The following is a 19,119-nucleotide window of genomic DNA, read 5'->3' as shown; positions in this document are numbered from 1 at the left end:
AAATTAGTGGTTACTTGGGCTAATATGAGCGAAATTAATGTTTAATTAATTTACTGGAGCTTTTTTTAAGTGGTAATAAAATGAGAGTAATGCAGATAATTCCAAAAGATGTTTGGTACAGTGCCATGTGTTGAGATTATGTGCCAAGTTACAGAGTCATAGAGATGTACAGGGTTAGGATATCTGGTATAGATCATAGAATAAAAAAGAACAGTATAACATGAATCTGTGGTTATGAGTGACAGGAAAAAGTAAGGGGTGATTTGCTTTTTGGCTAAAGAGGGTTCAGAGTGAAGTTTCCAAAAGGTTTTGGGACCATCTTTTTTTTTGTGCCCTGTATGCCAAGGTCCACAATATTGATTGATATCAATGTCAAAGTTTGTAAATGATATCAAACTGTGAAGTGGCTGCTGTTAGAACTTCAGAAAGATTATAGACTGCTTTATGAAAATGAAATGTGATGGAAATCAATCAATTTGTGTGTTTTGATTCAATTTCCAAGTTCTACAAGAAGCTAATCTAGGTATACTGCGCATGGTCTAACCAAACATAAGTGGTACAGCCTCCTTCAAAAGCAAGTGCATATCAAAGGCAATGTGAAAGTAAGAACAGGAATCCAGAGCCTGTAAATTGTGCAAAATTCCATCTGTGGTATGTGATCATATTTGCAGCAGAATCTACCTTTGGTAGTCGTCCATGTACTCTCCACCAAATATCCCACGTGAACTTGATCATCTTCACCTCAAAAGATGAACAAAAAGAGATAGAAGGATCTTTTGTATCTATTTGAGATCAGATCGGACTGAAATTTAACATCTCGTTTAAAAGTTTCTAATAATTGAAACTTGGTTGTGCTGTTTTGTCTGGACAGGCAGCCAGTAACCACCTTAACCTGGAATTCCTCACTTTTTCAAGATCTCCTAAATCTCAGCCTTTTTTAAAAAAAATATATATTTAATTACCTCTTACTTTCCATAACCACTGCAGTAGCTTTAACTAATTCAGTGTGGTGGTGTTTCAAGCGTCTAACAGTTTGAAACTCCAAACTGCCTGTTGGAGGATTCTTTTGAAATAAAAACTGTTCAGTAGTAAATTTACAATTTCATGTGTACTTCCTAAGTTTGTCTTAAATCAATGTACACTTTATTTTCTTAAATGTGTTGTCCTGAATTAATTCTTCACACATTTGCAGCTTTTTTAACGGAAAACTAATATCTTCATGCAAAACTAGTCTGCACATTTTGCAGTGATGTAAGAGCATTGGATTTGCATTTTCCAAAATGTTACACCACATGTAGGTAGTTCTGCAATAACACCATATTTGTGTTCCCGTGCAATGCCATGTAAAAGAACTAATGTGGCCTATGGCGAAAACAGGGTAAGGGTGAACCACCAAAAATATCAGTAAAAATTAAAACACAAATGTAGTTGATTGTGCTATTGTTTGTGCTAGGCTAAGTAAATTTTGATCTGTTGTAATTGACATGTTGCATGGTACTGTACAGTGCAATTCATCAGAATCTTTGGTTACACTCAATTGGCATCTGTACTAGGCTGCACTACATTCTAGCCAGTCTTCTGATCCCATCCAGTGGTAACACTGCAGAGGTCAGATCCAGAATGAAACCTGCCTTGATAGATCAAGGGCTGAATCTTAACTTCTTTTGCTAAGTGTCAGTTTTGTCAGAGGATTTCACATAGTGATGCTTGGGGACGTCTACCACCTTATTTTACAAAACCTGCCTGATTTATTACCTACACCACCTTTTGGTGCCCCTCTCGCACATTCTAGCACCATCATACCATGTGCCATTTCCAAAATAACTCATCACTTTCTGGATATTCCAGAATTGGCCAACATTCATGGTGCAGTACCATCTGTTTAAAAACAAAAAAAAATACTGTGACCTAGACAAGAGCTGTCAGTCTGGTGCTGCCCTGCATGGTTCCTGACATTGGCCCTGGATGTAGCAGAGAATGGAAAATTGGTGCCTCTCTTTGTGGGCAAAGACTTGGAGATGCTGCAGATGGGGATGGGGTGAAATGGAGGCAGGACATCCATTTTCTCCCTGGCCAATGGATGAATCCATCCTACTGGAACCACGCCAAGCTGGACCAGGGTTCGTATCCAGGCCAGTGCAGTCTCAACCATCTGAAGGAATGCACAGAATGTAGGAAGAAGATCAATTACCTTCTGCACTCTGCCAGTGAAGGTGCTACCATCTTCTGAATACCTCACACTCTCTGCTACTGTACGCACAATTTCCTGCAACATCTTCCCCACTCACACGCCTCCTGGCTAACATCTGACCCTGACTAAGTCTGAATCTCTCCTGTGCTGCCTACTCACCCCCTCAGGACATTTCCACACGTGCACCAAAAGTAACAGTGTGCCACCCACCTTTCTCTCCCTTGCGCACTATGTGCAGAGTTACCTGACTGACCACCCTGAGCAGCTGATTGACCACACCCAAGCCCCAGTACTGGTGGTTTTTTGCAGTTGGTTACCATAGTGATTAGTCATTGAAACAGATTCACATGAATCTGCAGATATTCTTTAACATCTAAACTTTTTTTTTAAACAGGGGGAAAAAAAGTCTTGATACAAACAACAAAGCCAAGTTTCAAACTGTTCCTTCATACTGTCCTTTTTACTGCTAGTCAATTCCTGTGAAATTTCACTCTTATCTAAACTTTAAGTTTTTAAATTAACAGATTGCTCCCAGCTTCTTGGCCTCAGGCTGTAGAGACATTTTCACAATGCTTTTCCAAGTCCTCCAACATAAACATTTCACAATACCTTTCAGGAAGCACTTCATGAGAGAGCGCATGAGCTGACTGATATGATGCTGACAGAGTCCAGTGCTGGGGATAACAACAAACAGAAGTTTGCTTTATGCAAAAACGTCGACAATTCACCAATCATGTTACAGTCAAATTGCATTTAATAAGCACGTATTGTAGGTGAATTACCTGTAATTCATTCAGTTTCAATGCAATTTCAATTAAAGTATCTTAGAATACCCTATCTATTGGAATTGTGGAAGCATTAATTGTCCCCAAGGTCTGGAGGGCTGTAAGGAGAAGTCTAGATGTCCATCCCAAGTTGTGCTGAGGTGGTAATTAGGTCATCTCCAGGATTTTGAAGATGATGGAAAAGCCAATTGTTTCTAAAACCCTATGAAACATTTTTAGTAAATGTGTAATAGATGAAAAAGTTAAAATGCTTACTCCCAATGCATTTTGCATTAACAGTGAAGAAATTTTACGAGCTGTCTTTTCACTTGAACCAGTGAAGATAAAAGATCTGGGATGGGTTTTGTTCCTCAATTTGTATCCATTCTTATGCATGGTTGCAAAAGTTCTATAATGCCTTGTATGGTGAGTTCCTAGCTTTGTATTGACAATCCGTTCTACTGAGGCCCTACTAAAGTTTAATTCAAAAGCTGAATAAAAGACATCATTCTGGATTGACCTACAATTGTTTTAGCATCGATAGTGTGAGGAAATAATTTTAAAAGCAGCATCACTTGTCTTAAGTTTCAGTAGATCTGGGATTTAATGGACTTTTAATTCATTTCTAAGCATTAGCTTATGCATCTGACATAATCTTGAAGCACTAAGTGGGGGAAAAAAGTTCTCCCATTCACTTCATAGTTAACCAACATCTGTCTTTTTTTTTAGGCAAGAGAAAGAAAACCGGTTTGCATTTGAATGTTTACAGTCAGCTATTAAACTATTAAAGTGTACTCACTACTTATTGTGTTGGCATTGTAAAGTTAATTAAAGCTATAGAGCATCTAAATCTGCCTAGTTTAATTTGGATGCCATGTGTCCATTATTTGACAATTTGAAGTTATTTTTTAAAAAGACTGTTAACCATGCGGGTAGCATGGTGGCTCAGTGGTTAGTACTGCTACCTCAAAGCACCAAGGACCTGGGTTCAATTCCACCCTCTGGCAACTGTCTGTGCGGAATTTGCACATTTTCCTCGTGTCTGCATGGGTTTCCTTTTGGGTACTCTCGTTTCCTCCCACAATCCAAAGATGTGCAGGTTAGGTGGATTGGCCATGGGAAATGCAAGGTTACAGGGATATGTTGGGGGGAGGTGGGGGTGCCTGGGTCTGGGTGAGATGCTGTTTGGAGGGTTGGTCTGACCTTTTGATGTTTGGTCGAATGGTTGGCTCCCACACTGTAGAGGTCCTATGATTTTATGCTATTCGTTTTTGATTTTTGTATGGCCATGTTTCAGTCTGAAGTTAGATGGTGGTATAGGAAGAGAGAAACTCTTCAAAGACTGATGAAAGGAAGAATAAGCACTTTCTTGGAGGTGAATTAATCTTCAAGGGCAAGTCTTTTTTTTAGAACTTTTCTCAGCAAACGTCTCCAATAGTTTGGAGGACTAAAAGTCTTTCTTCTGGCTTTTGATTAGACTGGCTTTCTCTTGCTGATGCAATCAGATACTGTTTTATCACATATGTATCTGTTGGCAACTAGTTCTGTATAAAAGTTAAGCAATTGGATTCCACACTAAGTAGTAGGACATGCTTTTGGGATTTTAATGCTTTTGGCTCAGAAATAATACAGAACAAGTTTGCCAACTCAGTGGTCGCAGAAGGGATAAAACAAACTACAAATAATAAGATTAATTGGTTCTTGGCTAGCACTGAGACTAGGGGGAAAGTTTTGTGCAATATGATCTGAAGTATGTGTTTCGACTGTCATGTTACATGTTGATAATGACTTTCTCTATATACTAATTGCAGCAGCAGTCAGAATCAGAAACAGTTCATGTCTTCATCCCTGCCCTGGCTGTAGGTGCAATTATTGGCAAGAAAGGGCAACACATCAAACAACTCTCTCGCTATGCAGAAGCTTCCATTAAGGTAACTTTTTATTTGTATTCTATTGGTATTTGTTTTAGCAAACAACTTTAACAATGGGGATACAAAAGCAAAGTGTTGTAGATGCTGGAAACCTAAAATAAAATTTAAAATGCTCAGCACATATGACAGTATCTATGGTGAAAGAATTAACATAAAGGGCTTCTCAACCTGAAATAGAACTCCTCTGTTTCTCTCCACAGATGCAGCTTAATCTTCTGAGCATTTCCAGCACCTCCTTGCATTTAAGTGAAGATATTTAACAATGCAGTTGCAATACTCTGGCAATTTTTGCAGAATATTTTTGAGTTTAATGCTTAATTTGATATACAGAGGAGATTTTCTCGCACATTCACCCACCTTATCTACTATGTCCCTTGCTCTCTGTGGTGCACTCTACATCGGGAGACAGGGCACCAAGTTGGACATGAACTAAATAACCCCACCGCCCTGTGGTTGACCACTTCAACTCCGCCCTCCCACTACCCCAAAGGCGTGCAGGTCTTGGGGCTTCTTCCACTGTCAATCCAAGCCACTCAATAACTAAAGGAGGAACGCCTCATCTTTACCTTGGGACCCTTCAACCACGTGGCATCAACATTGACTTCACCAGTTTCCAAACCATCCCCCGACCCCAAATCCAACTCTGCACCACCCTCTTGATCTGTCCTACCTGTCCATCATCTTTTCCCACCTATCCACTGCAGCCGCCCAACCTATCACTATTACCCCCTACTTGTGTCCACCTATCACCTTCCCAGTTACCTCCCTCCTTTTTTTTCTTCCCCCCCCCCCCCAACCCCAAACTCTTCCCCATTTATCTCTCAGATCCCTACAGTCTCCAAATTCCTGATGAGGGGCTTGTGCCCGCAATGTTGACTCTCCTGCTTCTCCGAGGTTTACTGACTGGCTGTGCTTTTCCAGCAGCACACTCTTTGACTTTGACTCTGACTCCAGCATCTGCAGTCCTCACTTTTCTCCTGCTTAATTTGATATACAAGTGTTTCATACTTTTGACAGTCTACCCATGTTCATTTTTCCTAATGTAACCTCCAACTGTTGTTGCCCTGCTCCATCACTTTATCTGGTCATCCATCTTTACTTCGCTTAATGACATTTACATGGTGGCCATATTAATTTTACTTGTTTAGAATGTTCACTGATTGGATCCTTAAGACTTTTCTGATTTTCTTCACTCCACCACTGACAGTTGGACATTCTGTAACCATGGCCTTAAATTTTAAATTCTCTCTCAACTTTTCTACTTATCTATCATCTTTTAGGATACCAATTAAAATCTTAGATGAAACATTTAATCAGCTGTGCCCAATATCTCTTTATGTATCTTGGTATGAAATTTTATTTGAAGATGGCTCCTGTGAAGCACCTTGGGATGTTTTTACTACATTTAAAGGTGTTGAGAGCAAGTTGTGACCAGTTTGAAAAATTAAAGTATTTTATTGCTGGATAACACTTAAAATAGAGTTGCTCTGTTTGGACCCTATTTTTGAGCATTCACCGTAATTTACTACATGCATGGCGACGTACCTGTATGGTAAGAATGAGGAGTTAATCACTTCAGTGACTCAATTATAAAAGCAATTGAACAAATTTTAACAAATAAATCATTCCATGTTAAAATGTAAAAAGTCTATCAATGCTGGGAGTATGTTTCTTCCACAAATAAAATGGCTTGTTATAGGGTGATTAGTAATTGCCTTAATCAACATAATGATCTGTTTCAGAGTTGTTTTTCAGGCCAAAATACTTTCCCAAGTCAGTTCTCCAAATTTCGTGGCCAGTATTTATTGTGCTCCTAAATAGCAGCATAGCTGTTGATGTTTGAATTCTGTTTTTCCTCATTTGTGGGAATAGAGAAGGAAGAATGTGCTATCTTCTTCAAAGAAGAATTAGTCCACAATCTCAGCAGTTATACATGCAGTTAAATGCAAAAACAAGGAAGTTACTGTTTGGAATTTCCCTGCTCCTCTAAACATTGCATGATATCAATAACTTGCTGAGGGACACATCACTGAAATACAGAAGTGCTGAATTAGAATACTTGTGTGATAGATATTCAGTAAGCTGACCAGGAAAGTGGTATAGTTTGTCAATTCAAATGTGAGTGAATTTCTAACCTCCGTTTCTGCCAAATAAACCATCTGCCCTGAAATTTGACATGTACTAGTGTGGAATTTCGTTCCATCAGCTTTATAATTATCTGAGATTTTCAATTGAATTAACTATCTAACTTAAATTTTTTGGTTCAGGCCCTCCATACCTCCTCATGGATGCTTCATTCTGATTAAGGCGAAATACCATTTCTTGCCCTGTTGACACTGGTCCTAGAACCCTGTAGAAAATATTGTACAGTTTTATCTTTCAAATCATACTAAATAGTAATGTAACAACCTATGGAATATGAGTGAGTTTAACAAATGGTTAGTACTGTTTAGTCATTGCTGACTGGAAATGTCCAGGCCATTGCTGTGCTTCAAATCTGGTATATCATCAACATTCTCTAATTGGGATCCTGCATCTTCTGTACCTAAGTCACAATGTATACAGAGGAACCTCCATTATCCGAATGAGATGGGTGGGTGTTACTTTCGTTTGAATAATTAATTATTCAAACGAATTTATTTAAATACCTTTCCTCTGGAGCTGAGAGTTTTTAAGTCCGCTCCCCGTTCAGGACACGAGGCAGCAGGGCACCGCGCGTGGGACCTAGTCCCCCCAACCCCCTGGCCAATCCCCCTCTCTGGCAGCTGGACTGGACATCAACAATGAGACTGCTGCTGATTTTTATGGGGCGAGTCTCCAAATAGCGCGCGCACACGTGCACACGCACATGCGCACACAACTTTTTACTGCAACTTTTGAACAGGTTCCACCTTTGCCCTGTACAGGATGATGTTGGAGAGATTATGTGGGGGGTGGGTTCAGGGTACACCCCTGTGTAGAATTGTGGGAAGCGAGAGAGGGCGGATACTCCCATCATTTGGAGATGGTGCCTGTTTAATCATTGTAAACAAAAGATGTGATCAGTGTTGGAAACACATCTTTGATGTAATGTTTCTGTCGGGACCTTGAGATCTCCTTCGGATAATCCGATATTCAGATAATTGATATTTGGATAATAGAGGTACCTCTGTAAGGTGCTTCTGCTGCCACAGTCATGGTGGTAGAGGGAATGAATGTTTTAAGGTTGTGGGTGAGGTTCTGCTCATGACCATGTTTTTCCTTTTCTGATGGCAAGTTCAAGTGTTGCTGGAGCTGTGCATGAAGTGTAAGTCATTATATCTTTGACTTGCACCTTGCAGATGGTGGGCAGGTTTTGGAGAGTTAGAAGGGAGTTACACTCCCAGATTTCTTAGCCTCTGAACTGCTCTTGGAGCCAAAACTATTTATTCATCCATGTCATGTGATTATTTTGTGGCAAGTAATTATTGCCTGTTCCTAATCGCCTTCAAGAAGGTGTTAGCTGCTTTTTAAACTATTGTAGCCCTTTTCAGTCTAGGGCCACTTACTGTGCTATTAGGTGGGACTTCCAGGATTTTGTGCCATTTGAGAAGGAAAGGATCTTGCTGGTGGTGGTGTTCCCATGCGTCAGCTACCATTATCTTTCTAGATGGTACGGGTCACGGTTTGGAGTGTTCTGTTTTGGCAGTAAGTTACTGCAGTTCATCTTACAGATGATGCACATTGCAGTAACTGTGCTGGAAGTGAATTTTGGAAGTAAGGGAATGGTTTTGGCATGGAGCTGCCCAGGCAAGTGGAGAGTATTCCATCACTTCTGGCTTGTGCATTGCAACATGGATCAGCATTGGGAAGTCTGGATGTGAGCTACTTGCCAGAATTCCTAAATCCTCACTTGTTCTTGGAGCTTCAGTATTTATATGGCTGGTCCCATTTAGTTTCTGGACCTTAATAGATCTGCCTAGTCCATAACCCTGAGCAGATCCTGGAGTGATGTCTTTGGGGTAAGTTCATTGACCTTCAATACCTACAAATGTTATCCCTCATGATAGTTATGATTCCAGCCAGCATTTGTATAATGTTGTTCTGCCTATGTTTGGGCAAGACTAATTGTCAGGGGCTGAGTGGCCCTAACAGAGCCCACACTGAACACAGTGAGCAGGTGCTTTTGCATGCGCCTCTTGATAGCCGTGTTAGTGACTCCTTCCATTACTTTACCACCAATAGCGAATAGACTGGAAAGTTGCAATTGCCAGGTTGGCTTTGTCCTTGTTTTGTGAACAAGATGTACTGGGACAAATTTTCACTTTGTCAATATGATACTTTTGCAGTTACACTGGAAGAGCTTACCTAGAGGTGTAGCAAAGGATGTGGCTAGTTCTGGAGCGTAGGTCTTCAGTACTGGAATGTTGTCACGAACCATCGCCTTGGCAGTATCCATTGCCTTTAAGCAATTTGATTGTTATCAAGAAACTGGTCAAGACAGATGCATCATCCACTTGATGGTACTTAAGTCATTTGCACTGATTGTATGCTGGGCTGTCCCATCATTTTGAGGATGAGGTTATTTGTAGAATTTCCTCCTATTCATTTTAATTTTCCACCACCATTCATGACTGGCTATAATTGGACTGTAAATCTTAAAATTGATCCATTTAGCTGTATTTGTTGCATTCAAGTAGTTGTTATTTCTAGTGCCTAGGTTGATATTTGCTGATATGACCAGTTTCTTTCTTCCCTTGGTTAGATACAACGGAGTTAACTGCCCTCAGAAATAGCCAAGTAAATGTCGAGCCACGTTGCTGTGGATCTGGAGTCATATGACTCCTGGTCAATATGTAGGTCAGACCAGGCAAGGAAAGCAGGTTTCCTTCCCTAAAGGACATGAGTGAATTGACAATGATTTTGTTGTCTTTGTTGGATTACATTTTTTAAATGCAGATTGTTGACTTCAAATTTCCCCCTCTGCCACTGTGAAACAGGAGTTTTCATGCAAGTCTGGATGTCTGAATTTGCTAGTCCAGTGATATTACTATTACACCACTCTCTCTTCTATGACTGATCCAGCATGAATGCTGACGGCACCAGATTCAGTGATGGCAGTGCCACTGGCCTCCACTGGAGTTGCTTAGAATCTCTCTTGACTGTGATGATTATTGTTTAGCTTGAGGTGTGAATGTTTCTCGCCACCTTATCACAAGATTATCCACATATTGTTGCATGTGGAAACAGACTGCTTTGTGGAGGAAAGATAATTTGCAGGGTAAATACCACGAAAAATTGAAGTGAGTGAAGTAATTTTTGTATTGGTTGATTCAGCTTTGTGTTTAAGGTGTTGTTGGGATTTGTTTTGCAGATTGCTCCTGCAGAAAGTCCAGATGCTAAACAGCGAATGGTGATCATCACAGGGCAGCCTGAAGCTCAGTTTAAGGTGAATATTTCTGAAATTCAAAGTTTACTCTGCAAAAATATAAATCTGTACCAAGAAGGTTTGTTTTTGCATCAGATTATCTCCTGAACTGTATCTAATTTTAAGTCTGTTTTCAGAACTTGTAATCCATGCATCGTGCACAAACTAAGTATTTATTAATTTTAAAGTTAGTATTAACCAGTAGTGGGGAGAGATTCTAACATGCCTGGCAGTCAAAAGAAAGTCTTAAATTATTGTTTTATTGAATATTCAAGATCTTGGTGTGCAATTTGAAACACGACATTTCGAATGTTGTTAACCTACGCATATGTTAATTGATCTGAGCCCTCCAGCATTGTATAATATAGTGGCATTCATAATGATATTAATTCACAAACTGTGTCTCTGGTGAATTTAATGGAGTTGGGCTATGATAAAGCACTTTATTAAAAGCAAATAACTGCAGATGCTGGAAATCTGAAACACACACAGGATGCTAGAGAAACTCATCAGGTCTAGCAGCATTCATGGAGAAACAGTTAACAATTTGAGTCCAGTATGCCTCTTCAGAATAGAGATCATACAATCCCTACAGTGTGGAAACAAGCCATTTGGACCAACAAGCCCACACTGATCCTCCAAAGAGTAACACCTCCACACCCATTCACATAGGGGTAAATGTAACTAATGCACCTAACCTACACGTTAATGAATAGAAGTCTATTCTGAAGAGGCTATTCTGGACTCAATGTTAAATTGGTTTCTCTCTCCACAAATGCTGCCAGACCTGATGAGTTTCTCTAGCATTGCCTGTTAATGATAAAGAATTGATTAATACCATTGTTGTGACTTTATACAGTCACGCTGAACTCTTAGCAAATTGTTGTTGCATTCATGATGTCCTAAACAACCGGCTATAATAGTTTTCTCTTGTTCTTTAAAATAAGAAAAATACAATTTCTGCTCCTTGGTGGCATATGCTTCAGCTAGAGCATATTTTGGCACATATCCTGATTAAAATTTTGGCTTAAATATGCTGACTGGTGGAATAAATTTTCCATCAGTGATCATTTTGATTAATGGATCTTTTACATTTTAAAGTTCTGCAAGAACTTTTTAAATGGGAAATGAAGCCCAATTCCTAAATGGGAATAGTTATATTTGGAAAATGTTTCATCTTTCAGGCTCAAGGAAGAATCTATAATAAACTTAAAGAGGAAAACTTCTTTGGACCCAAAGAAGAAGTTAAGTTAGAGACTCATATCAAAGTGCCATCCCATGCTGCTGGTAGAGTTATTGGGAAAGGAGGTAAAACGGTGAGTACCAAATGTAATGGTCTGTGTAATTTGGCTTGTGGACTAAATTTTACTTTTTTCATTTTCTGCTGTCTGAGATGTAAATAAGGATATGCCATTTACCTGCCCCACCTGCAAACTTTTAAATGTAATTCAGTGAAGCCCTACATGCTTTACCCCACTGTTTGATGTTAGCTGCAAATTTTAGCATCATACCTTCCTTACTCGAAATGCTTTTCTTGAAAATCCATGCTGACTGATTTTGAATATCTAATTAATTTTCTTACCTTGTATTTTAGCAAAGCCTCTGCTTTTGTTTTCCTCCTAGTGGTACTGGAGTAATTGTTCTTCAGGTCTTTGATTAGTTTAATCCCTATACATAGAAATTGCACTCCCCTGGAAGTTGTCCTGCTGAATTTCATAAATGTGCAATTGTTTTTATGCACATTTCACATTTGGGATTCTTAATGTTGGACCATTTATTTAAAATATTGCAAATATGTGTATTTTTTCTTTTTTAAAAAGGTAAATGAATTACAAAACCTGACAAGTGCAGAGGTGGTAGTACCACGTGATCAAACTCCAGATGAAAATGATCAGGTTATTGTGAAAATAACTGGTCACTTCTTCGCAAGTCAGGTAATACCTTTATCAGCATTAACTTTGCACCTTGTTAAAGATTAATGATTTGAAATGTTGTTGATAAAATGTTTATCTTTGAGTAAAAATGTTGCTCTGTACACCGGAAACTGCAAGTGGTGTAAGATAGTGTCTCACTTTCTATGTTTTATGGTGTAGGTCTCTCAGTTGGAACATGTTATGGTGTGATACTTTTACCAGTTAATTTCTAATATCACCTAGAGATGTTTCGCCCAGTCTGACTATTTTCCCAGTCATTCATCTCAATAGTTGATGGCAGAGGGGTTATTCTGAAGTGTGGATAGAGCTGAATGAAGTTTCTTTTCCCCCAATCGCAAGCAGGTTTATATTCAGAAATTATTGATAATTTGGTAAGTTATTGCTTAAACATGCACCAAAGGTCAGGCAAAGAGGATAAAAATGCGAAATTTGTTTGAAAAAGTTTTGAATGTTAAGTTTAAATGTCATCCCTACTCCTGATTTGATCTTGTAGAAAATTCACATAGATTACTATTTGATGTGTACATTGATGACTGTCCAGTGTCAACATGCTCAATGGGTAGCATTCTTACCTCTAAATTAGATATGGGAAGTTGCACCAATCTGTGCTGGCACAAGGAATTATGAATTGTTTACTGTACTATCAGAGGTGTTGGCTTTTAGAGGAGATGATCATCTGTGGTCTTATCTGAAAACTCTGGTAGATGTTAAAAAGAGGTGAGTTAGAAACAGAAGTAGGTCATTTTAATCTGACAAGCTTGATCCACCATTCAAACAGATAATAGATGATCATCTTCCATGACTCCATTCCTCTCCTCCTCCCTCACCACCACCACCACCACCACCCCAACAAAAGCTATCCCATATTTCTTAGTAGTATCCAGACCTAGGTTTTTTAGTTTGACTGATACCACATATTGGACTAGTTTAAAAAAACAGGTTTAACTTTGTGATTGACCCTAAAACACAAATCATTAATGCACTGTGGAAATTGTTTTCCAAAACATATCTTCCTTTGTCCTCTGGGCTAGAGGATTCCAAAGGTTGATCATTGACGGAGTGAATATATTCCTCCGTCTCTGTCTTCAATCACAGGCTGTTTATTCTGTGACCGTGTTTTCTGGTTCTAGAATTATCAGTTGGTGGAAATACCTTTTATCCATACAGGTCTTTCTGCTATAAAGTGCTTTTCGTTAATGCAAATTTGGGGGGTGGGGTCACTGTTTCTAAAGTGCAAACTTTTAAAGTGCATGTTAGTTATAATGCAATTCCAGCCCCATTAGTTTAAATGGTGCTGCTGTTATTCAACTTCTAATAACACCTGGGTTGCATGAGAACAGACCTACTGCATTATAGCAAAACTGACTGACTCTCCTGTTCAATGCAAGAGTTTTTCACATGTTTAAATGGATCATCTCTCATTCTTAACCTCTGGAAAGGATCAGGCCCAGTTTGGTTAATTTCTCCTAGTGTGACAATCTTGCCTTCTGAGTATTCATTGCACTCCCTCTAAGGCATCCTTCCTTTATGCTCTACACAATGGCAGCAAGACTGTTTTGCTCCCATGCTGTAATCCCCTTGCCATGAAGGCCAACATACCTTTGCCTTCCTAATTGTTTGCTGTACCCGCATGCTAGTTCTTAGTACATCATGTGCAAGGTCACCCAGGTAATTTTGAACCACATTTCACAATGTCTCACCATTTAAGAAGTGCTGCACCTTTTTTGTTTTTTTTTCTATACCAAGTGGATAACATTCTAAATTTTTTCACATTTTATATTCTAACTGCCACTTTTTAACCCATTCACTTCACCTGTCCAAGCACCAAAGAAACTACCTTGTATCATCCTTCCCTAGTTTTATCAACTTGGAAATATTACATTTACCCCTCACCTGCTCTTGTAGCCAGTTCTTAGGTGTTACCATTGACCAGAATTGAACTTAATTAAATATATGAAGTGGGGGGGGGAATTCAAGATGGTGGTGACCCAGTAGGTCTGCCTTGTAGACCTCTGCACCAGAACCCAAAGTGGAGCACTCACCCTCTCTTTATTATCTAATGTGGTAGAAATAATTACTTTTGACCTCCTAGAACTGTCCTGTGTTAGTTTAAAATCATTAGGAATATGACTAAAGGGAAGTGAACACGAGGATTGCAACAAGCAGGGACCCCAACACCAATGGATGCACCTCTGGCTGCAGCGTTGGCCTCCATGATCACCCCAGGGGGCTTGCCTATGGAGCAGAGCCTGATCTCTTGAGTTTGTAAAACTGAGAGAAGATTGAGTCAATGGAAGAGACCCGTGCCAGGCTCGAATCAATCTCTGTCATGCTGCAGAAGCATGACCAGGAGATCCAGTGCCTCAGGCAGCATGTCGGGGAGGCGGAGCAACGGGCCGCGGCCTCCGAAACCGCAGCGGAATCCTTGGCGGGTCGGGTCCAGGCCTTGTAATGGTGGGTACAGGCCTTGGAGGAGCAGGTCAAGAACCTCAAATCAAGTCGTCGAAAGAACGTCCACCTAGTGGGGCTTCCTGTATGGGAGGGGGAAGGTCAGCTCGTCAGCTTCTTGGAGCAATGGCTCCCGTGGGTTTTGAAGCTGGAAGTAGGCAAGGTAGGCCGGATATGAGTCAAGCAGGCCCACCAAGTTGCAGTGCGCAGGCCCAGATTAGACCAGCATCCCCACTTGGTCCGAGTGAGACTCCAGTTTTATAGAGATAAACAAATAATGCTGGAAGCCTCTAGAGCACTGGGGAAGCATCCCCAGGCTATGGTATATAAAGGATCATGAATTATCCTTTTCCAAGGCTTCTCTCCAGTCGTGATTCGTAAGTGGAAGGCCTTCGATGAGGTAAAAAGGCGGCTGAGGGAGTTGAATATCCAGTATTCTGTTAGATATCCGGCAATACCATGTTTTAGACACGGAGGGTCCGTGTTCAATTTTGACTCATTGGAAAAGGCAAAGGATTTCTTGGATGCTTTAAAATAGACCGACTGGCGTGAATAATATAGACAATTATGTTTTTTTCTCTATAATTTGCCTGATTTACCTGGTTGTCGGGGGGGCGGTTTTGTTTATTTTTAAATGTCAGGGTCATAATTGTTTCCTTGTTTCTTCCCTTTCTCCTCCCCCTTCCCATCATCCTTCGTTTCCCTGTTTATTTTCTCAGTATTTCCTTTTATTCTTTTCTGGTGGGGGGTGGCGGGGGAGTGGTGGTTGGAGGAAGCTGGGTGTGGTTATATATTTTTGTTCTACCAGGAGTGCCTAGGATTACAGTAATGGAGGGAGTGGGTGGAGTGTCCACTTTTAACTTTCTTGTTATAAGATTTTGTATTTTTTTTCCTCTTTGTTGTGTCTGGGGTGGGGGCTTGGCTTCAGTGAGGAGGAATCATGGGGTGGGGGGGGTTAAATGATAAGTATGAGTGCTCCCTGTGGACAAGGGGGAAAGTCTCCTTTCATTTGTGTTGTATGTTGTAGAAGTAGCTGTTAGAAGTTTTTGATTTTGGTAGTTTTGTAAGTTTTAGATGAACTGTTTATGGTTTTCACTCAGCGCATTGTATGGGGTTCTTCGTCCCGGGTGGTTACTGTTTGTTTCGGACAGTTATGACTAGCCATTCATTTAAATGATGCACAGAGTCACTCACCAATTAAGAGAAAAAAAAGATACTGTCAAGCCTTAGAAAAGAGAGGGTTGATTGTAGTCTTGCTGCAAGAAACACATTTAACAGATGAGGAGCATTTGCAGTTCCAATAGGGAGGGTTCAGCCAGGTGTTTTTCTCACCCTTTAATTCGAGAAGTTGAGGAGTTGCTTTTCTCCTCCAGAAGAACCCCCCTTTTTAAACGTTCGACCAAATCAAGGACGAGTGTGGGTGATTTATATCATTCTTAAAGCTTTAATACATGGAGAGGAATATGGGATTTTGAATGTATTCTGCCCCCGGGCACACCCCCATAAACTTTTAATGGATGCGTTTTCCAGGTTGATGACCCTTTGGGCATGTCATACAATTTTAGGGGGAAACTTTAATCGTCTTATTGACGCCAAAGTGGACAGGATGCAGAGGGGTATTGCAGGTATGTCCCCACAATCCAGGCATTTGGTGGACCTGAACAGGGAGCTGGGATTGGTGGACGTGTGGAGATGCTTCACCCTGAAGGTAGAGATCACACCTTTTCTTTTTCCCTAATCCACATAAGCGCTATACTAGAATTGACATGTTTTTTGTCCCATTGACCTTTTTGAATTCGGTGCTGCCTTGCAGAATAGAGAACATAGCCATTTCTGACCATGCAGCAGTGTACATGGAGGTCAAGGCCGGTGGTAATGGGACAGGCTCCCAGCAATGGTGCATGGACTCTTTCCTTCTGAAAGATAGCAAGTTTATAGAGTACTTTCCACGGGAATCAAAATCTTTTGGGATATTAATTTCGGTATGGCCAATAATCCATCGCTGCTTTGGGAGACTGCCAAGGCTTATGCACTGAGTTTTATTGTTCATTACTCTGTGACTGGGAAATGGCAGAGGGGAGAAGAGCAACGTTTGCTTGAGGCTCGCCTGAAGGCAGCTGAGACAGCATACTTTGAAAATGCAGCAGATTACAGCCCTTAGGGCTACTTAGAATGCTGCGCTCACCCAGACAAGAGATTATTTGAGTACGGTGATAAACTGGGTAGATACCTAGTGTGCCTGGCCAGAAAGAAGAATGTCCCCCAGTCTTTCACATCCATTAGAGAGTGTGCTGATACTCTTAATTGCAAAGCCAAAAAAATTAATGCAGCGTTTAGGAAGTTTTACTATGAGCTGTACCAGTTGGAAGGCTGTGAGGACAGATTGATGAAGATGGAATCCTTTTTAAAGACCCTGGACCTTCTGGGTGTAACTTCAAAGCAGGGTCCTTTTGAATGCCCCCCTGACAATTCAGGAAATGCAGGAAGTGGTGAGGTTGCTCCAGAGTGGTAAAGTGCCTGATCCAGGCAGATTTCAAGGAGTTTGTGGATAAGCTGGCAGGCCATTCCTGGACATGTACAATTACTCATACAGTCAGGACTGCCTCCCATCTTCTTTAAGAGAAGCAAATATTTCTCTTGTTCTTAAGAAAGGAAAAGCTCAAGAGGATTGCAAATCGTACAGGCCTGTATCGTTACTGAATGTGGATTTCAAAATCCTGTTGAAAATGCTGGCGTTAAGGAGGATCAGACAGGTTTTATCAAGGGTCATAGGTCTACCAATAATATTAGAAGAGTATTACATATCGTCCAAGTATGCCAGCAAAGATACATTCCAGGTTTGGTAGTCTCTATGAATGCAGAGAACGCACTTGACCAGGTGGAGTGGTCAAGTACTTTTATGTCCTGGAACGGTTTAGTCTTGGAGGGGTTTTTGCCAAGTGGGTGGCGGTGTTAATAGTGACCCGAAAGCAGGGTTCTCACTAATTGTATGTGGTCACATAGTTTTAGTGTCAGCAGAGGCTGCCAACAAGGGTGCCCTCTCTCTCCACTATTATTTACATTGCTGATCGAGCTGCAGCGGAGGGCATCCGGAGGGATTCCAACATAATTGCCCCGGAGCTAGGGTCAGGCAGGTATAAAATTACCCTCCTATGCAGATGACTTTCTTCCTTTCTTACCTGATTCAATGACATCTGTGCCCCGTGTAATACAAGTGATTAATCTATTTGGCTTGCTTTCAGGGTATAAAACTGTCTTGTGGAGGTTGCACATTCTCCCCGTGTCTGTGTGGGTTTCCTCTGGATGCTCCGGCTTCCTCCCATAGTCTAAAGATGTGCAGGTCAGGTGAATTGGCCATGCTAATATTGCCCATACTGTTGGGTCAATAGTCAGAGGTGGGGGATGGTGGGTTGCTCTTCGGAGGGTCGGTGTGGACTTGTTGGGCCAAAGGGCCTGTTTCCACACTGTAGGGAATCTACTCTTTTTTAAAAAAAACTAATTTCATGAAGTTGGAGGCCATGCCTGTGGGGGGACCTTACTAGTATATCCAACTTTTGGGATGGAATCAGTTTCCCTTTCCGGTGGTCACAGGGAGGTTTCCTGTATTTAGGCACTTTTATCATTTCTGGTCTTCAATCAATTATATAAAAGCTAATTTGTAAAGTGCCTAGAGAAGATAAGGCAGGACTTTCGGTGTTCGGAGGCTCTTCCGATATCTTGGTTGGGAAGAAAAGCTCTGGTTAAAATGAATTTTCTTCCTTGCTTATTATATCCTATGCAAATGCTCCTTTTGATGCTGCCTAGGCAAGCACTACAGAGGCTTTACACTTGGCTCGGGTTTTTTATCTGTTGCCACAGGCGGCCACTTATTAAGCTGGATGAATTGCAGCTCCTGCAGGGGAAGGGAGGTTTGGTTTTTCCGGACTTTAAGAAATATCACTTGAGTTCTCTACGATCCTATGTGGCTGACTGGGCCTACCAGGACCCGCAATAGATCTGGTTGGACATTGAGGCCTCTCAGGCAAAATCCCCCCTCATCAATTTCTTGTTTATGACAAGATGAGGACTGTTATGGACCATTACAGAAACTCAACTGTCCTTAACGCAGATAAAGCATGGAGAATGATGCGACAAGGTGATGGCAACTTACCAAAAACTTCCCCTTTCACATCCATAGTGGGAATGTTGGGATTCTGGCTCGGATCAATGGACTCTTGGCTTCAAATTCTGGGAGTCTAGGGGAATCTCCTGTTTGGGAGATTTATTTGATGGGAGGTCATGATGATGTCTTTCAAGCAGCTGAGTCAGAAATTTGAGCTACCTGAGAAAGACCTCTTTTGTTACTTTCAGGTTAGGGACTTCATACAAAGACTACATTGATGGCTAGTCCCAGTAAGTCGGATGTGGAGAGTGCTCCAGTTTACGGGCGCTCTCTTGGTTAGCACTCTCTATCACTAATGCTCCC

The 19,119-nt window shown here is 40.9% G+C and overlaps 1 protein-coding gene across 5 annotated transcripts in view; it reads left to right on the top strand.

Annotated features, from left to right (window-relative positions):
* The window catches only part of igf2bp3 (insulin-like growth factor 2 mRNA binding protein 3), a 136,193-nt gene that overhangs the window by 113,304 nt on the left and 3,770 nt on the right, over positions 1-19,119 (top strand). For 3 of the 5 annotated variants that reach the window (XM_072575287.1, XM_072575289.1, XM_072575291.1), the window contains 4 exons: positions 4,767-4,886; positions 10,219-10,293; positions 11,457-11,588; positions 12,093-12,206. In XM_072575287.1, coding sequence (XP_072431388.1) covers positions 4,767-4,886; positions 10,219-10,293; positions 11,457-11,588; positions 12,093-12,206 — 441 coding nt within the window. The remainder of the gene's footprint in view (positions 1-4,766; positions 4,887-10,218; positions 10,294-11,456; positions 11,589-12,092; positions 12,207-19,119) is intronic. The other 2 variants (XM_072575288.1, XM_072575290.1) reach the window with 1 other exon arrangement.

Source organism: Chiloscyllium punctatum, chromosome 8 (assembly GCF_047496795.1).
Source record: "Chiloscyllium punctatum isolate Juve2018m chromosome 8, sChiPun1.3, whole genome shotgun sequence".
Taxonomy (NCBI): domain Eukaryota; kingdom Metazoa; phylum Chordata; class Chondrichthyes; order Orectolobiformes; family Hemiscylliidae; genus Chiloscyllium; species Chiloscyllium punctatum.
Note: the sequence above shows the minus strand (reverse complement) of the source record. Positions and strands in the feature narration are given on the sequence as shown.